The 23,385-nt window shown below is 39.4% G+C and overlaps 1 protein-coding gene and 1 non-coding gene across 2 annotated transcripts; one reads left to right on the top strand and one right to left on the bottom strand.

Annotated features, from left to right (window-relative positions):
• Positions 1-18,766: 18,766 nt before the first annotated feature.
• Positions 18,767-22,803, bottom strand: LOC145791698 (putative NOT transcription complex subunit VIP2). Its single transcript, XM_082872114.1, has 4 exons — positions 22,744-22,803; positions 19,307-19,415; positions 19,054-19,232; positions 18,767-18,931 (listed from the first exon to the last, which is right to left on the bottom strand). The coding sequence occupies exons 1-4, from the start codon at positions 22,801-22,803 to the stop codon at positions 18,767-18,769; spliced, it is 513 nt and encodes a 170-aa protein (XP_082728240.1).
• On the top strand, positions 19,307-19,387 carry LOC114280071 (small nucleolar RNA snoR35). The gene has a single exon (XR_003635471.2). It is a non-coding gene; the product is annotated as a small nucleolar RNA snoR35 (small nucleolar RNA).
• Positions 22,804-23,385: the final 582 nt, after the last annotated feature.

The following is a 23,385-nucleotide window of genomic DNA, read 5'->3' as shown; positions in this document are numbered from 1 at the left end:
AACGCCGTCTTCGTGTTTCGTAATTTTTGAACAGTTCCCGCTTCTTCCCTTTTCTTTTCCCTCTCTCTCATTTCACAAAACACTTTTTTCATACTTGAACCATTCACCTTTGGATTAACCACTCTATCATTTCCTTTCTTCTCTCTCTACCTTGTGTTCTTGCTGCTCTTTCGTTGCTTCTGAAGATTGATCTTGCTGCCATCATCACATCTTCAGTTCCCTCTTCTTCAATCTTGGTAAGTAAACTCATTTTCCTTCCTTCGTTTTGCTTTCGTATCTGTTCTATGTATTTGGTTTAATGTGTTTTTGCAAAACATGTTCTTCGCTTTCTGTTTTGCTTCTGAACTCTCAGTAGAACTCATGTATGTGTATGAACTATTCTGTAGAAAATCTTGCCCCAACCGAACTAGGATACTGTTTTTGTGCTACAGCGGTAGATCATCTTAGACCATTAACCGAACTAGAACTTGTAAGATGACAGTAGCTTTGAAAAATAAATTTCCGATTCAATTTAGCCGAAATAAGATCACCGAACGAGGTATGAACCCAATAAACCAAGAATCTCAGTCATTAACCGGGCTAAGCCTTTGGGGCTAAGCCAGCTTTCTCGGTTTCTATATTAGACTCCGAAAGCTGCCCCTAGAGGCTCAACCGAAGTAACAAAGCACATAGGTCAACCGATTTAGGCCCTGGGGCTAAGCCAGCTCTCTTAGTTTTTAGACCGAACTAAGAAAGCCGCCCCAAGATGGCGAACCGATCTAATAAGCAACTTGCTCAAACCGAGCTTACCAAACCTTTTGCCGAACCGAGATATCACCTGCCCTTAAAGCCGAAATAGGGCATTTTTACGTTGTTTTTAATTTGTAGCACGGTCCTATGATCTGTGCTTAACCCCTTTGTTTTCTACTTTGCAGACTTAGGTTGCCCAGGCATTCCTTCTTGTGCTCAACCGAGCTACTTGAGTCCAATCTTCCGACCGAGATAACTTATTAATAATTTATACCACAAATGGGTAAGTATAGGTATCTGGTAGATACCCCAGGTGGCATGGCCGAATTCCGAAGGGATTATGGCATTCCAGATGATGTACACCTTACCCTAGCCAAAAAGGAAACCATTCCGTGGAACAACCAAGGCTTTGTCTCCTTTACTGTTTTATCTATTATAGAAACCGGACTAAGGTTCCCGGTCCAGCCTTTAATTTGCGAATTTCTTAGGCAAACCAGACTATGCCCAACCCAGCTATCCACCTATACATACCGGATAATAATGGGTATTGCCGAGCTAAACCGCCAAGCAGGCTTGAACCTCGGTTTAGCTGAAATCTTTCACCAGTACTCCATAGGTTCCAAAGATGATGACTAGGTTTATTACCTTAGGACACGCCGACGTAGAGAAAAGATAATAAAAGATACCCCGGATAAGGATGTTAATGACGACGACTTCTTTTGGGTATTGGGCAATTTTGAGGATCACCAAGCCCAAATCCCAGGCCGAAGTATTAACTGGAAGAAAGGAGAACCTGGTAAAGTTACTTTGGTTTTATGCATGTCTTTCTTTTACTTCGGTTTCAGGCGTCATGACCGATCTAACAGTCGTGTATTTTTTGCAGACTTGGCCCATCTTGCTTCCTATTATAGTTACCCACATCTGAACACACTCCGAGCCGCACTACGGATTAAAGAAAGAAGTTGGGCCAAGCTTCTAAGCTTTGAACCGACCTACCGATATAGCGGTCGTCGAAAGGCCCGAGTGACCGATTTCCTTCTAGAGGAAGCACCTGAACCGGACCCAAACTTGCCCGAAATACGACTTGTCCCACTAACAGCTAAAGAAGAGATGGCGAAGAAAAGCAGAGTGAGGGCCCTTCTGACCGCAATAACCAGGGCCGAAGTGCAACCATCCTTGGAAACGCAGCCTGCCGTTGTGGCCCTCCCTTCTCAGCAACCTTCTTCATCTCGCCCTTCCAAACGTGCCCGATCTACATCGACCGAACAGCAACTTGTCGATGAGGTTGAATCCATCCCCCAAAGTCCTCAACCTACCCTCCAACCGGAGCAAACTGACCGAGCAGAATCTTCGAAATGGGCTCCGCAGCTAACCTTTAACGACCGAGACATCAAAGCTTCTGATTCGGTTGTTGCTGAAAAAGATCATCTATTGGCTTTTAATCTGGCCAAAAGTGTGTGCCTCCCCAAGGACATGGAGCACCACCTCAAGCAATTGAACATCGAGATGAAGTCCATCCGGTCTACATCGAAGTCCATGATTTTGGTAAGTAGCTCTGTCCATTTTTTCTGTTTAAATTTTCCAACTTTTACTTCGGCTCAAGAGACTCTTCGTTTTGTCAGCCCTTACAGAAGAATAACATTACTTACAGGAAAGTCCAAGAGCTTAGAAAAACCACAAGGCAGGCAATGGCGGAAGCCGAGGCAAAGGTGGCCGAGCTAGAAGAGGCTGAAAAGAAAATGGCCGAGATGCAAGCAGAGAACAGCCGACTTGCCGATCTGGTTAATTCGGCTGAAGCGGAGAAGCAGAAAGCCGCCATCGCTATGAAAGACAAGTATCTGCGGGAGTTGGGGAAGCTTGAGAAGAGAAAAGACGCCGAAATAACTCAACTAAAAAAGAGGGCGGAGGAAGCCGAGAAGGAGGGGTACAAGCAGGGTTACAAGAAGGCAGAAGACGCCTATGTCAAACAGTGCGACGCCGCCAAGGAGCTGTTCTTCAAGTGCGGCTGGAGGGCGGCTGTTGAGAAGCTCGGTCATGATCAACAGACCGAGGTCTTCAACCCTCCAGATTACTTTATACCGAAGTCCCTTGCGGAGTATGCGGGTGCCTTGCAACAAGAGTTTCTGGAAGACTCAGATTCTGATGACTCCTCCGCTTCTGAAGACATTCCGGTTGTTAGTGCAGATCCATCACTTCGGTTGGAGCCCATGGTAGAGGACCCACCTGTTGATCAGCCAAATGAAACCGTGGTTCCAACCGAAACCATCCTGGCAACCGAGAGTGAACTTCTTCTTGAAACCGGTCTTCAAGTTGATGGTGATGCGACTTTTGACGCCGAGATTGAAGAACTTTTTTCCTGATTTTTTCTCCTTTTTTGTTACCTTTTCTTTGTAACCGGGCTATGTTCCTCTTGTACTTGCTTTTCAATGAATGAAAATTTTGTTGGACTCTTATTCCGGTTCTGATATGTATGCATGTACTTCGTAATGCCTTCTAATACTCCAACTTCTATTTCGGTTTTTACTTGTTAAACTATGCTTTATCAGCCAACCACTCCTTAGCCGACATAATTACTTCGGCTGAGGAGTACACAGAGTTGGTTTAATCCAGCCAACCGCTCTTCAGCCAAACCTTTACTTCGGCTGAAGAGTAACAAGTGTTGGTTTATTCCAGCCAACCACTCTTCAGCCTTGCACTTACTTCGGCTGAAGAGTAACAAGTGTTGGTTTATTCCAGCCAACCACTCTTCAGCCTTGCACTTACTTCGGCTGAAGAGTAACAAGAGTTGGTTTATTCCAGCCAACCATTCTTCAGCCTTGCACTTACTTCGGCTGAAGAGTAACATGTGTTGGTTTATTCCAGCCAACCACTCTTCAGCCATACCCTTACTTCGGCTGAAGAGTAACAAGAGTTGGTTTATTCCAGCCAACCACTCTTCAGCCTTGCACTTACTTCGGCTGAAGAGTAACAAGTGTTGGTTTATTCCAGCCAACCACTCTTCAGCCTTGCACTTACTTCGGCTGAAGAGTAACAAGTGTTGGTTTATTCCAGCCAGCCACTCTTCAGCCTTGCACTTACTTCGGCTGAAGAGTAACAAGAGTTGGTTTATTCCAGCCAACCATTCTTCAGCCTTGCACTTACTTCGGCTGAAGAGTAACAAGTGTTGGTTTATTCCAGCCAACCACTCTTCAGCCATACCCTTACTTCGGCTGAAGAGTAACAAGAGTTGGTTTATTCCAGCCAACCACTCTTCAGCCTTGCATTTACTTCGGCTGAAGAGTAACAAGTGTTGGTTTATTCCAGCCAACCACTCTTCAGCCTTGCACTTACTTCGGCTGAAGAGTAACAAGAGTTGGTTTATTCCAGCCAACCTCTAAGTTAGTTTTTCCAGCTAACTTAGAATAATGTTTGGTTATTCCGACCAAACGTCCTGCAGCCTGGATCCTTATCCTGGGCTTAGGAAGGTGTTGGTTTAATCCAGCCAACCTCTAAGTTAGTTTTTCCAGCTAATCTTAGAATAAAATGCTTGAAATGTTCCTAACCTTAAAGCTAACTTTTACAAAGAACAACTTGTGCTGAAAAGAATTTCTCGTTTTATTGAAGGAAGAAAAAATTACACATGTTCGAAAAAAGAAAAGCTAAAAGTAAAATAACTTGAGATTGGCCGTGTTCCATGGCCTAGGGATTGCTTTGCCATCCTTGTCTTCTAGGTGGTATGCCCCTTTGCCTGCTAACCCAACCACCTTATAAGGACCTTCCCAGTTTGGGCCTAACTTGCCGTCTCCTGGGTTTGAGGTGTTTCCCATTACTTTGCGCAGTACCCAATCTCCAATCTTGAATTGTCTTGGATGCACCTTTTTGCTGTATTTTCTGATTAACTCTCGTTGGTATGAGGCGATGTGGACTAGTGCTCTTTCTCTTCTTTCTTCTGCAAGGTCGAGTTCTAAGGCTATGGCTTCTCCATTTAAGTTTGGATCAAAATTTTCGCTTCGAATTGTGGGGAGGCCAACTTCTAGTGGGATTACTGCCTCCATTCCATAGGCTAAGGAGAATGGTGTTTCTCCTATCGATCGTCGAGGTGTGGTGCGGTAAGCCCATAAAACGTGAGGAAGTTCATCTGCCCACTTGCCTTTTACCTTTTCTAGCCTTTTCTTTAGTCCATCCAAAACGACTTTATTTGATGCTTCTGCTTGCCCATTTGCTTGAGGATATGCCGGTGTAGAATTGTAGAACTCTATCTTGTACTCTTCACAAAAGCTTCTAAAGATTCTGCCATAGAACTGAGTACCATTGTCTGAGATCAGTGCTTTTGGTATGCCAAACCGAGTGATGATATTCTGCCAAACAAACTTCTTCACGTCTTTTTCTTTGATTGATGCTAATGCTTCTGCTTCCACCCACTTTGTGAAGTAGTCTGTTGCTGCGAGAAAGAATTTTCTGCCGCCAGGCGCTGTTGGAAGTGGTCCTACTATGTCCAAGCCCCACATTGCGAAAGGCCATGGGCTAGTTAATGGTAGGAGTTCTCTTGCTGGTTGATGTATTTGGTGCGCGAATTTTTGGCATTTCTCACACCTCTTCACATATTTCTCTGAGTCTGCTTGCATATAGGGCCACCAATATCCTTGCGAAATAGCCCTGTAAGCGAGCGACCTTCCCCCTTGATGACTTCCACACACCCCTTCGTGTATTTCGAACAAGAATGCTTCTACTTTCCTGGGATGAACGCACTTGAGGTAAGGCCCAGAGAATGACTTCTTGTATAATGCCAAAGATGGAGATAGCCAAAATCGCTGCGACTTTGCCCTTATTCTGTTGGCTTCTTTTTTCTCTTCTGGTAGGATGCCGTCCTTTAGGAATAGGATGATGGGATCCATCCATGAAGGGCCTAATTCTGTGGAACATACTTCTTCTGCTTCGGGGTCTTCTATGCTTGGTCTTGGTAAGAAGTCGATGAGTAGTGGATGAGGGATTGATGTATCTGCCATTGAGGCGAGGCCTGCTAGTTCGTCCGCTCGGCTGTTTTCCTCCCTGCCAATTTGTTCTATCCTTACTACGTCAAACTTCTTGATCTCTGTTCTGACTAACTCTTGGTATTTGGCCATTCTGTCATCCTTTGCTTCGTATTCGCCAGAAATTTGGTTTACCACCAGCAGAGAGTCACTGTATACCATTAGTTCGGTGGCCTTCATGTAGTATGCTGACTTGAGTCCTGCGAGAAGCGCCTCATACTCCGCTTCATTGTTGGATGCTGGGAAGCTAAGGTTGATTGCTTGCTCTACAACCAGGCCGTCTGAAGAGATGAGGACTATGCTAAGCCTGCACCATGCCGGTTGGATGCTCCATCCACAAAGAGCTTCCACATCTCTCCAACGAATAACTTCCAGCAAGTGGAAGGATCAGATGATGTCGTGGGGTCAAGAATGGTGTTTTCTTCAAGGTCCATGTTGGCTGTCTGCCCTTCGTCCTCTGTTTGAACTGCTGGTGAGCTCTTGTTTGCCTCTGCCTTGTTGTCTTTAGTATGGTCTGCCTTGGTGCTTGATTGACTACCTTCTACTAGGGGTTGCGCTATTCCTGCGTCAACTTCCGTCCCTAGTTCGGTTGTGTCAGTTAGGTCGACTGGGCAGATATGATGACTTCCAGGAGTAAACTCTGCGACGAAGTCTGCCAAAGATTGGGCTTTTATTGCGGTCTTGGGTTGGAACTTGATGTCGAATTGTCCCAACTCTACTGCCCACTTCAAAATTCGCCCACTAAAGTTCGCCCTTTCAAACAGAGCTTTTAGTGGAAAGGCTGTGAGGACGACTATGGTGTGGGCGTGAAAGTAGTGCGCCAATTTTCTGGACGCCATCATTAATGCTAATGCTAGTTTCTCCAAGGGCAAGTACCTTGTTTCGGCTCCTAACAATGTCTTGCTGACATAAAAGATGGGCAAGTGTTGTATTCCTTCTGCACGAACCAACACTGCGCTGACTGCGTGCTGAGAGACTGCCAGGTACAAAAAGAGTTCTTCACCAGGTACTGGAGTAACAAGTAGTGGTGGGGAAGACATGTACTCCTTCAAGCTTTCCAGAGCTCGGTCGCATTCTTCATCCCACTCAAACTTGGCCTTTAAAGCTTGGAAGAATGGTCGTAGTCTGTCTGATGACCTGCTTATGAACCGGTTGAGCGCAGCTGCCATACCAGTGAGATGCTGTACTTCTTTGACTGAGTTTGGTCTCTCCAACTCCTGGATTGCTTTAATCTGAGAGGGGTCTGCTTCTATACCTCGGTTGGTCACCAGGAAGCCCAAGAATTTGCCAGATCCAACTCCGAATGCGCATTTGGACGCATTGAGGCGCAACTTGTGTTTCTTCAGGATCTGGAACATCTCGCCTAGATCTTTAAGATGGTCATTCTCATCCTTGCTTTTGACCACCATGTCGTCGATGTAAGCCTCCATTGTTCTGCCTAACAATGGTTCAAACATCTTGGTGACCATCCGTTGGAATGTCGCCCCTGCGTTCTTTAGGCCAAAGGGCATGACCTTGTAGCAATATAATCCCCTTGGTGTCGTGAAGGATGTGACTTCCTGGTCTGGTTCATGCATGGCGATCTGGTGGTAGCCTCTGTATGCATCCAGAAAGCTAAGTCGGTTATGCCCTGCCGTTAGGTCCACCAGCTGATCTATCCTTGGTAGAGGAAAGCTATCTTTTGGGCATGCCTTGTTGACTGTTTTGTAGTCGACGCAGACACGCCATTTACCATTCTTTTTTGGCACTACGACTGTGTTGGAGATCCATCTTGGGTAGTGCACTTCTCTTATTGCTCCTGCCTCCAGCAGGTTGCCTACTCTTCTGCCACTATTTCGGCGTGGTGGAGTGCCGATCTGCGTGTGCGTTGGATGACTGGTCTGGCGGATGGGTGGACATTGAGTTGGTGACTGATGAAGTTTGGATCAATTCCTGGCATGTCGTAGGGCGTCCAGGCAAACACTTCGATATTAGAGGTCAAGAATTCCAAGACCTCTAATCTCTCAGTGCTGGACAACGATGAGCCAAGCAAGAAGAACTTATCCGGGTTCTTCTCATCTATTTTTACCTCCACCAAGTCCTCTACCGCTTTCTGACCAGCCTCTTTACCGACGTCCGCGAATAGTTCATTACTTTCTGGTTCTTCCACCGAATGAACATATCCTTTGGCAGCGCGGCTGCCATTCACCGTGGCGAAACATTGTTTTGACATGATCTGATCTCCATAGACTTCTTCAATTATACCGGTGTCGTTGGGGAACCGCATTACCTGATGGTATGATGACGCTACCGAACGCATGGCATGCAGCCATGTTCTGCCCAAGATGATGTTGTAAGTGGAGGGGACCTTCAATACCCAGAACTCCACTTGTTTTGTTACGTTTCCTGCGCTGACCGGAAGAATTATTTTGCCGACGGGCCATTCTGGCATGGAGTTGAATCCAATTAGGGGAGAAACTGCAGGCGCTAAGTCTTTGTCTTGCAGCTTCAATTGTTTGAATGTTTCGTAGTACATGATCTCACATGAACTACCCTGGTCGATCAGAATCCGCTTGACGTCAAAATCTTTGACTCGGAGAGTGACAACCAGAGCATCATTGTGAGGACAGTATATTCGATCCAGGTCTTTATCCGAAAAAGACATGACGTTTGTGGTCTCTGTCTTTCCTAAGTGTTCAGCCTTTTTGATTGACCCTCTGAGCTCGCATACGCGCTCAGGTTCAAAAACTCCATGTATGACATTGATAATACCTTGAGGCGGTGCATCGATTGGCATTCCGTTGGGATGGTTATTATGATCTTGGAGGGCTGGTTGCGTCCCTCCTTCAATATATTTGTCCAAGTGGCCTCCTGCCACCAACTCTTCCAAGTGTTGTCTTAACGGTGTGCAATTCTCAGTTCGGTGCCCCTTTTCTTTGTGGAAGGTGCACCGTGATCTGTCGTCGTAATCTTTCTGAGCTTCCCCTAGCTTGGCTGGCCACTTGACGAAAGGCTCATCTTTTATTTTGCTCAGAATCCGATATATTGGTTTTTTGAACACCGTTGTTATGGCAGTGCGGATTCTCAACCATCTTTTGTCTGGGTCTTCTCCGTTATCTCGTCTGCCACGCCCGTTTTTATTCTGCCGATCTACTGTATTGACCTTTGCTGAGGTCTTCTTTTCTGGTACTGTGGTTGCACTAGATTTTGCTTTGGCACGTGCGCCATCCTCTTCTACCCTGATGTGCTGATGCACTCTCTCCATCAGGGCTTCCATGGTAAGGGGTGGCGTCATGGTGATCGAGTCCCTTAGTCTGTTTCCGACTGGAAGGCCTCTTTTATACTGCGCAATGGCTAGATTGGTGGGGCAGTCTCCAATCTGGTTGAATGTCTCCCAATAGCGACTGTTGTAAGATCTGAGGGTCTCTTTTTCACCCATGTCGATGGAGAGCAACTGGTCTATTTCCACCGGCGTTTTAGTGTTCGTTCGAAACCTTGTTACGAACGCTTCTACCAATTGGGCCCAGGAGGCTATGCTGCCCTCTGGGAGCTTTTCGAACCAAGTCAAGCCTAGGTCGCCAAGGCTTGACGGGAAGAGTATACACATTAAGGCCTCGTTTCACCTGTACACAGCCATGACTTGGCGAAAGTGGCTCAAGTGTAAATACGGGTCCGTCTTCCCTTCATATGTAGTGAATTTCGGCTGAAGGAACCTGATGGTAGGGGCGCGTTTTCAATTGCGGGAACAAACGGCGAAGTCTGTAGTCTTGCTAAGGCTTTGTCCGTTGGTTCATATGCTGGGCACGGTATTGGCATTCCAACCTCAACGCTTCCATGCGTCCGAGGAGCCAACCGTTGTAAGGCAGAGACTTTGTGTGGATCACGTGCCCTGGCATCCTCCTTGCATCGTGCTTTTTCTTCGAGCACGGTTCGTAAGTCGGATGACCTGGGCAGCTCTGTCTGTCTAGATCTGGTTTGGTGTGAGTGCGAAGGCCAATACGTGCTTTCTTCAGTGTATGATCTTTCGGATCTCGTCCTCTCAGACCTGGAGTGACGAGTTCTGGAAGATAAGGAATGAGTGTCGCCTGTCCTGAGGCTTCTGCTCTCTCCTTGGGAGGGTGTAGTATTCCTACTACGATTCTCTGAGTGGCGAGGGGGTGTCTTGTGCTTGCGCCCCTCTCCTGTCGCCACATCTTTAGTCTTCATCTGGCGCTTCAAAGCCTCCATGTCCGCCGCCATCTTCCGAATTAGTTCATTTTGCTCCCTCACGCGATCTTCCAGGGCTTGAGGATCAATCCTCCTCCGTTGCCTGTCAGGACTTTGAGAGTGACGAGGGCTGTTATTCCGCCTTCCCTTGCCACTCCTCCTGGAGTTATGTTGTTGGGGCTCCAGTTCTGCCATAGGAAGGACAGAGGGTAATCCTTCTCGCCTTGCGCCCCCGTCTGGAGTTAGCCCGTCGACGGCGGACTGCGGTAGTTCTTCAATGTGTGCCATTGATTGAGAAAAGGAGAAGCTTAGTTAAGAGATTTTTGTTTTTGTCTGTTTGTTCCCACAGACGGCGCCAATTGTACGGGGAGGAAATAATTCTCCTCGTATAATCCTGTTGACCAAGTCCACGCTTCTCCGTACGACGTCGCTTTCTTACCTGAAAACACAAACGCGAGCTAGCCGGCGGGTGTGTGCCGGAAATCTCTACGATGCCTAAGTCAGAAAACTTGACAAATAGACAAAGCTCTAAGTTCTCAGAAAATTGTGTTCAATTACCTCCTCCAAGGTGATGCTTGTGAGCTTTTATAGGTTTCGAGTGGCATAATCCTAGTAGGACTTTTATTTCTCTATGCAGAGTCCTCCTAGGATTCATACTCCTAAAGGATAATGCTTATCCTTTTACACCCCCCCACTGCTTAAACCAAGTGGGATGGTTTTCTCCATGGCCGAACTACCATTTGACCGAAGTAAAACTGGCTATGCTGAGCCACAAAGTAAGCCGAACTATCCTTAGTTCAGCCCTTCCCTTTACTCTTCCTTATATCGGTTTCTCATCTGTTCAACCCATGGTGTGTTTGGACCGAACCAACGATTCTCGACCGGTATAACTCCCTGACCGGTACACCTCTAAGGCCGACATAACTTCAAGGCCGGTCTAACTCCAAGTTGCTCCTGGACCCGAAGTACATTTACAATCCTTTAACCGAAGTAACTTTATAATTCCTGAGCCGAAGTAATTTTACCTCCCTGGGCCGGAGTAACTTTGTTTCTCCTATGCCGGAGTAACCTTGCTCTCCTGGGCCGGAGTAACCATTACGGCCTTTTTACTTAGTCCTTCGCACTTTGGGCCTCAAAGTACAACTCGCAGCTCGACCCAATTTTTCCCAAAAATTACCCTCTCAGAGGTGTTTTGCAAAGTTTTAGTTTGTTATTGAAAGTGTTTATTGTGAACACTTGATTGTATGACATGTATGTGTATATGTATTAAACATAAGTTGATAGGAGGACAATATTCAATTTCACAATTTTTCCCTAGCAAATATAATTATATTACTAAAGTGATACATGTTATAAAATTAAAGTATCTGATGGTAATATAGTATTACAGATTGACAATATATGAATACAGTAACATATATAAATTTATAATTATTTATATATATTTTTTTATATTTATGTATGTAGACATTGAGATATATATATATATATACACATAAGATATTACAAAAGTAATATGTGTAATCTTTACAATAATATAATATAGGTAACAATGAGAAGTCAATTATTCATAATTAAATAGTTGGTCATAATGTAGATGTTTAGTGTTATATTTTTTGTGTGTATGCATTATTTTTTAATTAGATTATTAAATTCACATAAAATTTGAAAGGAATTTGTGAATAATTTGTGAAAAATTAGAGATTAATGAAGAAAATTTTTAAAAAAGAGAAGTTTATAGTGTTGGCTTGATTTATTTTTTCAAACTTTTGTTTTGAATTTTTTTTTATTTTCATATTTTTTGCCTTTGACATTTTTTTAATAACCATTTTATTATGTTTTTAGATTCACTTAATTTACTATTTTTTCTATTTTTTAATTTTACTTTGAGATTTAGGTTCACTTAATCTAAATACGCTTAGAAAATAATTTGTTGTGTATTCTTTTTAGAAAAAAATTATTAATATTAAATAATAATAACAAAACAAAATATAATAATAGAAAATCAGTTCATGTTTGAATTTATGAATTTTTTACTAATATTTTACTTTTTAATTCTATTTAAATTATTATATATTATATTTTCATGTAAAAGTATAATTTAAATATAAAATATGAAGAAATTTTAATATCTTTAATCACTAAAAGTGAGAAAATATGAAAAATCAAAAAGTGAAAAACAGATTTAAAAAATAAAACCAATAAAAGTAGTTCTTGTTTAAAATTTTGACGTTATACATTGTTATTAAAGTACTATCACTATGTAAATATTACAATTCACAAAATATAATTTAAATAAAAAGAAAGTGTATGAAGATAATTTATAAATTTTTAAATGCAACACAAATCTATATTTTAAAAATGTATGTACTTTTCTCTTGCATATAATTTTAAAATTTAACTAAAATTATTCACAGTGATCTGTATTATAAATATTATGTATATCAATATAGGAGCAGACATAGGAAAATAAGATGGGAATAGTTGATTTATATAAAACTCTTTATGACTTTTAAAAAATATAATAAATTTAAGAGGTTAAAATTAAAATTTAAAAAAAATAAAAAATATGATAAACTCTTCAAACTTTTATAATAATAGTAGATAGTAGATAGATAGTAGATAAGTCATCTTGGAATGATTGTTTTAAAGTGATAAAGGATATAACCTCTGCATGAGTTCAAGAGAGCTTACCTCGGAGTAGTCTCATGCTCACAGCTCAGGACAAGTCATACAAGGCTGCAGCCACAGCTAAAAACAGGTCATGCAAGGCTGCATCTCAGGCACAAGATCCTCTTGCAAGAGCAAGTGGTTATAACCGTAATATGAATGCTAGGCTTCTAACAGAAGTTAGTTGAGGGTTAGCGTTGTAACTCTCATTAGTTAGATTAGCCTGAGTTAAACTCATATATGGGTTCGTTTGGGATGTAAGTTAACTTTTTGACTATTTTGACTCAAAATAATGGATGTGGGTTGATTTTTTGACTTTCTGGAGTCTCGTTTGGAATAAGTTTTTTGATTTTTGTGAAAGAAAAAATGAAATAATTATGTTTTGCACGTGACATTTTATCTTATTGAGTTAAAAAATATTTTTTATTTTTTTGTAACTATTTTAATAAAAAATTACATTTTAACTTATGGCAAACGAAGGCATAAAGTTAACAGTTGTAACCAACTCTTATAAAGAGTAGGATTGTATTTTGTAACACAAGTTGAATTGAATAAAAACATTATTTTAAAGTGAAAAAATTATTACATGCCATATTATTTTATATTAATTTTTTTGTTTAATTTTTTTATTTGTATAATCTTTTTCTTTTAGGCAGCGTTTGGTAACGTTTACGTTTTTTATTTATATTTACAAAAATTTTATAAATTAATTTTTGTTTATTTTTAAAAAAACATAAATTATTAACGCGCTTGGTTTGAACAAAATATTTAAAAAAATTTAAAAACATAAACTAAAAAATATGTTTCTTCAAGCCTAAAATATTTATATTTATTTTTATTATTTATAACAATGGGATCACACACATTATAATTGAAAAAAAAAAATAATTAAAAAAATAATTGAAAAAAAAATTAATCAGAAAAAATTATTTGAAAAAAAAGAAAAAAAATTAATTAAAAAAATAATTGAAAAAATAATTAATTGAAAAAAAAAAATTGAAAATTGAAAACGTAAACTCATTTTTTGAGTTTACGTTTTTTCCTCAAATTTATAAACTGAGACAACCATTTATAAATTAAAAAAATTATCAAACAAGTTTTTATGATAGTTTTTAAAATTTTGGTAAATATAAACTGAAAATTGAAAACGAAATGGTTACCAAACAGACCCTTATAAATATTCATCATTATATATATATGAATATAATTATGAAAATTAAAGCTTATTATTGTGCATTTTATTTTAATAATGAACTTGATTAAAGAAATAATGCATAGAATCACACTAACAAATATGAAAGACTCTTTACACATGAATACAGGTGACAAATAATTAGTAATAAGATATTTGCGTAATAATATATAGTCGATGAGATCTAAATTTTGAAAACACCTTTTGTTTTTTGTCATAATTTATAGGATGAAGGACCTCCTTTGTCAACAAAGGTTTCTTTGTGGGTCCCACCTTATTTCCTCAATAAAAAAACAAAATTTGTTGATTGAAAACTTCGGACTTATTTAATTTGTATCTCAACATATAATTTTTCTTAAAAGAAAATTAAAATTTTATTTAGTTTAAATTTAAAAAAAAAATTAAAATTACTTTCTTTCTCCTACACATCAATTAATCATTTTTTCTCTCTCATCTCTCATTTTCAATTATTTTTTCTCTCACACGCATATATTCAACTATAACAAAATATCAAATCATTCAAACTCTCAATCTCCAAAATGATTTTCAAAATATATAACCAAACAAATTAATTTTTTTTTTAAATTCTCACCCTAAAATTATTTTTAAAAATTTATCACAAATCACAAATCAAACACACTCTTTACCTTTTGTTGGCGGCTAGTCTGTGCCTTGGGCTAAACATCTTTGGGCCCATCCAAACATGGGTGAGGTTTTTGGGCCTGGGATGTTGGGCTGGCTTCCAACATTAGGAAGTTTGGGTTGTGAGTGTGTTGTACGGGCAACCTTCCTAGCCAATAATTGGGGATTCTATTTATACCAAGAAAATCATTAAATATTTTTAATTTTTAAGTACACCTTATTTAATTATTTAAAATTTTATTTTACTCTTATTATATACTATTATTTTTTCCAAACTACCCTCAAAGTAAATCCAAATAATATATAATAAACAAACTAAAAAAATTAAATTATTTCAAAAACTTTTCAATAGAAAAAATAATTCTCAAATACAGAGGAAAAAATCAAAGTTATAAGCACATAAGCATTATAAATATAGAAAAATTCAAACTTTTACATAAGTATTATAAAACTTTTCAATACAAAAAAAAAACCTTTTACATTATGGCTACGTTTGTTTGACGGATTAGGTTAGATAGGATTGTTAGTGAGAGGATAGTTAGTGAAGAGATTGTTAATGTGGGGATTGTTAGTGAGGGGATTAAGTAAAAGTGCATTTGTTTTGATGATAGTGGCAGAGATGGTTAGTGATGAGATTATTAAATTATTTTTATATAAAATAAAAAAATATATATATTTCTATATTAAAAAAAAATTCTAAAACAAATATAATTTTTTTTTTTTACAAATAATAGGCTGCACTTGGATAAAAAAAAAAGAAAAAAGAATACACTTATTTTTTCAATTCCCTCACTATTTTTCTAATCCCATACTCTCATCAGCTTTGATAATCCTGCTGTGTAATGGGATTACTAATCTGGCTGGATAAATAATCCCACCACTGATGTGGGATAACAAACATGCTTTCAAAGTTCCAACCTCACTACCAGTCCTAATCCCACCACTGATGGGGGATAACAAACATGGCCTATAAGTTATCCACAAGAATGTTCGTGGAAAAGTAAAAACCAAACTTATAAGCACATAAGCATCAACAAGAAATAGTAGTTTTCAAACAATGTACTATTTAAATGACAAAATAAGAACAATTCGAATAATATGTTATTGTTAATCTAACTACTGGATCCTTTAATTTTTGTCAAAAAAACGATATAAAAAATAATAGATGGTGCTCTACAAAAATGTGAAATCCCTTTACATGAATACTTATCTCATTTTTGATGGGTTGCTTCAAAAAACTATTTTGATTATTACTCTTACCCATTATTTGATTTTATTCAAATTTTCTTCAAGGGTTTCAAAACAATAAAAAAACAATAATGTTGATGATGATGGTGAGTTTTGGTAAGGTGGATTGGAGTTTTGGAGGGAGGAAGAAGAAAAAGAAGAAGAAAAAATAACGTTGATCTCTTGGGAAAGAAAATACGGAGATTTGAATAAAAATAACTGATTATGGTGTACCATGAGAAAAAAATTATTTTAGCGTTTAATATATATTATTCTTATTAGTAAATTCATATTAGTATCTAATAGGAATTAAAATTTATGAATTTAAATTGGACTTGGCAGCATGAGCAGCACCTCCAGCAGCGGGTGCACCTGCATTGTCTCCTGCGCGAGCTCTGGTCAGGGGTGGCATCAGATGAGAATGGATGAAGGTAGCATAATCCCCAACCCCGCGGAATAGGTTGGCGTCCTGCCCCGCCATAAACTATACGATGGCCTCAACTGGTAGACCATCGGCAGTACTCATAGATGGTGGAGGCGGAGCAAGAATGACAGGGGCAAGTGAACCCAAAATCTGGTGTACGGATCTCTCCCCTAGGTACTATGTCCAGCAGAAGGGGCCTTCTAGTAGGATCCGTAATCGGGAGGTATCCCAGGACTCTGCATACTTGTCCCGTGTCCCAGTTGGCATCACCGTCCACGGAGACATATTTTGAGTTCAAATAAAAGTCCCCCAATAATTGCCTAGATGAAGATTCTTTGTGAGTCCCACCTTATTTTCTTTTCACTCCAAAAAAAAAAAAAAAACTCTAGTTCATGTATTGCAACAATTCTCATTTTGTTATGAATTCCACACATAATTTATATTGTAGACAATCTTCAAATAAATAATTTTCAAAATTGGGAAAAAAATAAAATCGTATAAGAATTGAAGAAAAAAATCAATGAAAAGGTAAAATTAATGTTGTCCAAAATTGTAGCACGGACAAATTAAAATATTTTAGTATTTTTTATATATCAAAATATATTACAAAAATGTAACTATCATAATATTATTAATCAAAGGGATATACATATGCGTCAAGCTATCATAGGGCCAATCAAAAGTGATTAAACTGTCATTCAAAGCCCATAAAAAAAATTAAAAAAAAAAAACTTTATTGTGGAAAATTTTAACTTTTCAAATACTTAATTAGTCTGAACCTTTCAAAAACTTTGAGCCCCTGGTGATGCCAATGTATTGAAATCTAGACTACACATGTATGTAACATAAACAAACAGTAAAATGAAATCTTGGCTAGATATTGTAAAATGAATAATTGGGGAATAGGCTGGACTTGTTTGTACCAACAACAAAGAGAAAAAGAAATCTAGGTTGGGCATGTAGAAATAATAATTGGGGCTATTCATTAAAAGACATTAAGGTTGGAATTGAAAACACAAATAATCTTATTTGTAGGAGCTTCATGACTTATAGTACCAGGAGAGTTAGGTATATGATGGCCCATTTGGTGTAACTGTTAAAACAGATTATAAATTATAGTTTAACAGATTATACATTATGATTTTAATCAGAAGTTGTTAATCTGTTTGGTGTAGCTGTTGGATTATAGATTTAAGTTGCTAAGTAGTGTTTGTTAAATAAGCTGTGAAGTAGCTTTTTCAATTAATTTTTATTTTTTATTATTCAACACTTGTCTACATTTCTCATAAATAATAATAATAATATTTTATAGTCCATTTGGGTTTTTTTCTATTTTTAAAAAAAATAAAAAAATAAAAAAATTTAAGAGTATAACCGTAAATTAACATGTCCACAGCAGAAACTGATAATCAGAAGCAAGGGGTGAGCAGCTTCTCAGAATCAGCTTTTTTGACTTAAAATAAGTTATTAGAATTAGAAGCTGTTTGAAATAAGTTTAACCAAATAGTCCAAAATAGCTTTTCAAAAGCCAGAAGCCATAAGTTGGCTCAAAAAAGCCCAAACAAACACCACCGATATATCACATGGTAAGGGAGACATCGGCCTTTTTTTTTTTTTTTTTTTTTTTTTTAAGTTAAAATTTGATAATCAGAAAGTAGAAATTAAAATTATTCATTTTTCAACTTTTAAATAATCAGCTTATTTAAGTTATTTTTATCTAATAAATTATTTATAAAAACTGTACCAAACAATCTGACATATATTTCTAAATTAAAAAAAGTTATACTCACTTCTTGGAAACGGTAACAAATAGCCCCATTAATTGGCTTAAGTTTGGTTGATTTTATTGAGAAATGAGAATCGTAGAGGGAGAGGACAAAATTAGGCAACTTAAGTTGTGGGTCGCAAAGTGATATAAGATAATTATATCTCTTGCCTAATTTATTTTTTTATTCTAAGAAGATTTGTTTTGGCACAAGCTAAAAAATGTCAGATGCATATACAAAAAAATTGACTTTTTACGTCGGGAAAATGCCGTCGCAAATACTCAAAATGCCGTCTCAAAAGGTTTTTTGCGACGGCAAGTGAGGGGTCGCAACAAAAGGGGTCGCAAAAAGGTTTTAGCGACGGCATGTTGCTGTCGCCTTTTTTTTGCGACGACAAAGTTGTCTTTTTGCGACGGCATTTTTCCGTCGCCATTAATATGAAAAAAATCTAAAATTTTTTGAGACGGCACTATGTTGCCGTCGCTAAAGGTGTTATTTGCGACGGCAAAAAATGCCGTCGCCAAATTTTTTTTATTGCGACAGAATAATGCTGTCACTAAAAAAATATTTGGGACAGCATAATGTGCCGATTATTTGCGACGGCAAAGAATACCGTCGCAAAAAACTTGTCTCAACTCTACCAATATCATTTGCGACGGCAATGTGGTGCCGTCTCAAAAAAAAAAAAAAAAAAAAAATCTACAATAAAATTATTAAAAATATAAAAATTACCTATATTAAATGAAAAATAATTGCAAAAAAAATCAATAATTACATAATAATATAAAAATTCCAATATAAAAATAACAATTCATTCATAATACAAATATTCTTGCATTCATTCATTACAACACGTTAGCAAAATTATCCCACTACATAATATTGCATAATACATACACAATGTTTAAATACATAAAGTTGTTCACAATTCAAAATAGCGTAAATCAAAAACAAAAATTTCCCTCATGATTTCAGGAATTGAACCACCAACTCCATTTGCGCTACTACTAAATCCAGGGCTACCAACAACACTCATTCCACCTCTATTTGTCACCCCTGAATGACCATGTGAGCTTCCATGGGATATCTGCAATGCAAAAAAATACACAATTGGATAGAGATCAGGAAAGAAATTAATTTAGCAAACATAGTGAAACACCAGTGAATGAAAAATACCAACTAATAAATATGTGCAAAACTAACACATACCTGAGAAAGAGCAACAGGGAGATTGTTTGATGCAAAACGTCCACTAGAAAGGCTTCCAGTAGGCTGTTGAACCCAACTAGAAGGAACATTATTTATTGTAGAGTTTCTAGATGCAGGTGTGCCAGGCATGTTGGGAACATTAAAGCTCCCATGAAGGTTATGTAGCCCTTGAATAGTTCCTGTAAAAGGAAATTTCTATATTATATAAAATCTGATGGAAAATATGGAGCAATACTCAGCAAAATCAACTCACCTGTGTGATGAAAAACAGGGGAGGCTGCACCAGATTGAGCAGAAAAAGATGTAGCAAAAGAACGCCCAATACTGTCTGGAAGATTTGAAGCTGATCCGTTCAGAGATAACTGCAGATAAGTTAGATAAATTTTACAAGCACCAGGAATATGCATGTGACCATATAAATCATGCCACTCGTGGTCCAAGTTTAGATATAACAGTAAGCATTCACAAAACTCAGAACCAAGACCAAACAATTGGCATACAAAAAATGCAACACCCAAGTGAGACAAATAGAGGATACACGTAGAACTAAACATAACTAAAGGGAATTGAGTGAATGCCCAAATTATCAGTCCAGAACAATTTATCTCCAAATTTTTGTGGTCCTCTTTATAAATAGATTTGTATCTTGATAGCCAAAAAACAAAAGAATAAAATAAAGATGTAAGATGGTCTTTCAATCACCCTCCATAAATAGTTTAACTATACATGCTAGAGATTGCTCCATACAACATAGCAAGTGTACGGGAAAGAAATATACCTTCTCGTATAATCCTGTTGACTAAGTTCACGCTCCTCCGTACGACGTCGCTTTATCACCTGAAAACACAAACGTGAGCTAGCCGGCGGGTGTGTGCCGGAAACCTCTCCGATGCCTAAGTCAGAAAAATTGACAAATAGACAAAGCTCTATGTTCTCAGAAAGCAAAGTTGTGTGTTGTGTTCTGTTACCTCCTCCAAGGTGATGTTTGTGAGCTTTTATAGGTTTCGAATGGCACAATCCTAGTAGGACTTGTACTCCTCCATGCAGAGTCCTCCTAGGATTCATACTCCTGAAAGATAATGCTTATCTTTCAACACCCCCCACTGCTTAAACCAAGTGGGATGGTTTGTACCATGGCTGAACTACAACATGACCGAAATAAACTTGACTATGCAAAGCCACTGAGTAGGCCGAACTATCTTAGTTTGGTTCTGCTTGTACTCCTCTTTATCTCGGTTCTCTCTTGCTCAACCCATGGCACGGTTGGACCAAACTTAACAAATTGCGACCGGTATAACTCGTAGGTCGGTCTAACTCAAAGGTACCGCCAGACCGACCTATTCAGGAGACATCACGACCGGACCGGAGTAGCTTTACATCATCTTCGGCCGAAGTAATTATACCTCTCCTGAGCTGGAGTAACTATACCTCTCTTGGGCCGGAGTAACTATACCTCTCCTGGGCCGGAATAACATTACGGCCTTTTACCGAGTCCTTCATACTTTGGGCCACAAAACCCATCTCACAGCTCGGCCCAATTTTCTCCAAAAATTACCCTCTCAATTGCCCCTTAATTCCATTTGCATAGCATGATTGGGATTACTAGTCTATCAGCCGAGCTGGAGTTCTTTAAGCCTTACCAGCCGAGCTAAAAAATAGTTTAGCCTCTCCAGCCGAGCTAAAAACTCTTAAGCCTTCCAGCCGAGCTACTTTCACTCCGGGCTCTGTTTGTCCGATCAAAACGTCTCTTCAATCACAGCGTCTGTAACGCTTCACTTTCCAAAGACACGTGGCGGGCTCTGATAGGCTTGGGGCAGCTGGCACGCCGCCCTCGTACTATGAAATTTTTGAACAGTCCTGCCCTTTTTGCCTTTCGTCTTTTCACAAAACAACCCTATTGTTCATGAATCATTCATCTACCCTATCTTCTCTTTCTGTGCCTTCATTTCTTCACTTCCAAGCCCGTGCTTTTTCATTGCTGCAACTGCTCCATCTCCAGTTCCCTCTTCTTCAATCTGGTAAATAAACTCATTTTGTTTTCTTTGTTTTGCTTTCGTATCTCACTTTCTTTGTTTTTGCGAAACATATTTGTACATTTTTGTTTTTGCTTCTGTGCTTTTATGAAAAAATCAGTAGAACTCATGCGTGTATGAATTATTCTGTAGAAAACTAGCCTTGGATTCAAAATCATATGGCAACCGAACTAGGATACTGTTTGTCCTATATAGGTAGATCACTTTAGTCAATAACCGAACTAGGATCGTAAAAGTTTTAACAAATCACCAACTCCTAATTCACTGTAGCCGAAATAAAATCACCGGACGAAGCTTGAACACATTAGGAACTTCGATCTTCAACCGAGCTAAGCCTTTGGGGCTAAGCCAGCTTTCTTTGTTTCCGAGCCAAAACTCGAAAAGCTGCCCCTAGAGGCTCAACCATAGTAACAAAACTCATACCTCAACTGATTTAGGCATTTTTGGGGCTAAACCAGCTTTCTTAGTTTTTTTTTTTTTTAGACCGAACTAAGCAAGCTGCCCTTAGACGATGAACCGGTCTAATAACCAACCTGCTTAAACCAAGCTACCAAACCTTTTGACGAACCGAGGTAGAACCAGTTTTCAAGGCCGAAGTAGGGCTCTTGTACCTTGTTTTTAATTTGTAGCACGGTCCAATGATCTGTGCTTAACCCCTTTGTTTTCTACTTTGCAGACTTAAACTGCCCAGGCACTCCTGCGTGCGCTCAACCAAGCTACTGAGCACAACTTTTGCACCGATCTAACTTATTCTTAATTTATACCAGAAATGGGTAAGTATAGGTATCTAGTAGATACTCCGGGTGGTTTAGCCGAATTCAGGAAGGATTATAACATACCTGATGATGTCCACTTGACTTTAGCCAAAAAAGACGTCATTCCCTGGGATAACGAAGGCTTTGTCCCCTTCACCGTTTTATCCATTATAGAAACCGGACTACGGTTTCCAGTCCAACCATTGATCTGTGAATTTCTTAGGCAGACTAGATTATGCCCTACCCAACTGTCCACCAATTCATACCGCATCATTATGGGAATAGCCGCACTAAACCACCAAGCCGGACTAAACCTTGGCCTGGCCGAAATCTTCCACCAATATTCCATTGGCTCAAAAGAAGACGGATGGGTCTATTACTTAAGAATACGTCGCCGCCGAGAGAAAATAATAAAACACACACCGGATAAGGACTTGAACGACGACGATTTTTTCTGGGTCTCTGGGAACTTTGAGGATTTTCAAGCCCAAATTCCTGGCCGACCTATAAATTGGAAAAAGGGAGAGCCCGGTAATTTGACTTCTGTCTTCTTCCTTGTATTTTTTTATTTCGGTTTGTTAGTCTATCAACCGAACTAACAGTTTCTTCTTTCGCAGATTCTGCCCACCTTCATTCCTTATATAACTATCCAAACCTTGCAATTTTGCGAGCCGCACTACGATATCCTGAACGTAGTTGGGCCAAATTGCTGAAATTCGAGCCGACCTACCGATACAGTGGTCGTCGTAAAGCCAGAGTAACTGACTTTCTTCTTGAAGACGCCCCAGAGCCGGACCCAACCTTGCCACAAATAAGATTAATTCCACTAACAGCTGAAGAGGAAATGGCCAAAAAGAACAGACTAAGGGCACTTCTGACCGAGACAAGCCGGCCCGAAGTACCGTTACCAAGCCAAACGCAGCCTGCCGTTGTGGCCCTCTCCTCTCAACAGCCGTCTTCATCGCGCCGAACCAATCGCGCCCGAACCACCGAGTCTGAACCAAGTTTGCTTGACGAAGATGAGACTGTTGTTCCACCGATCCTGCCACCGAGCCCCCAACCGGAGCCCACCAACCGAACTACCACCAGCTGGGCACCAAAACTCACTTTTAACAACCGAGATGTCCTAGATGCTGATTCGGTTGTAGCTGAAAAAGATCACCAGTTGGCCTTTAGTCTGGCCAAGAGTGTGTGCCTCCCCAAGGATATGGAGCACCACCAAAAGCAGCTAAACACCGAATTAAAGTCCATTCAGTCTGCAACGAAGTCCATGATCCTGGTAAGTAGCTCTGTCCGCTTTTCTGTCTAGTTTTTTAAACTTTTACTTCGGCTCATGGGAAGTCCTTGTTTTGCTAGGCAATTCAGAAAAACTACAACACTCACAAGAAAGTGCTGGAACTCAGAAAAACTACAAGGGAAGCTGTGGCAGAAGCCGAAATGAAGTCGGCCGAGGTAGAAGACATCAAGAAGCAGATGGCCGAGCTACAAGCTGAGAACAACAGGCTGACCGGACTAGTTAGTTCGGCCGAGGCAGAAAGGCAGAA

The sequence above is a fragment of the Camellia sinensis genome, chromosome 5, assembly GCF_055761805.1.
Source record: "Camellia sinensis isolate YWXY chromosome 5, ASM5576180v1, whole genome shotgun sequence".
Classification (NCBI taxonomy): domain Eukaryota; kingdom Viridiplantae; phylum Streptophyta; class Magnoliopsida; order Ericales; family Theaceae; genus Camellia; species Camellia sinensis.
Note: the sequence above shows the minus strand (reverse complement) of the source record. Positions and strands in the feature narration are given on the sequence as shown.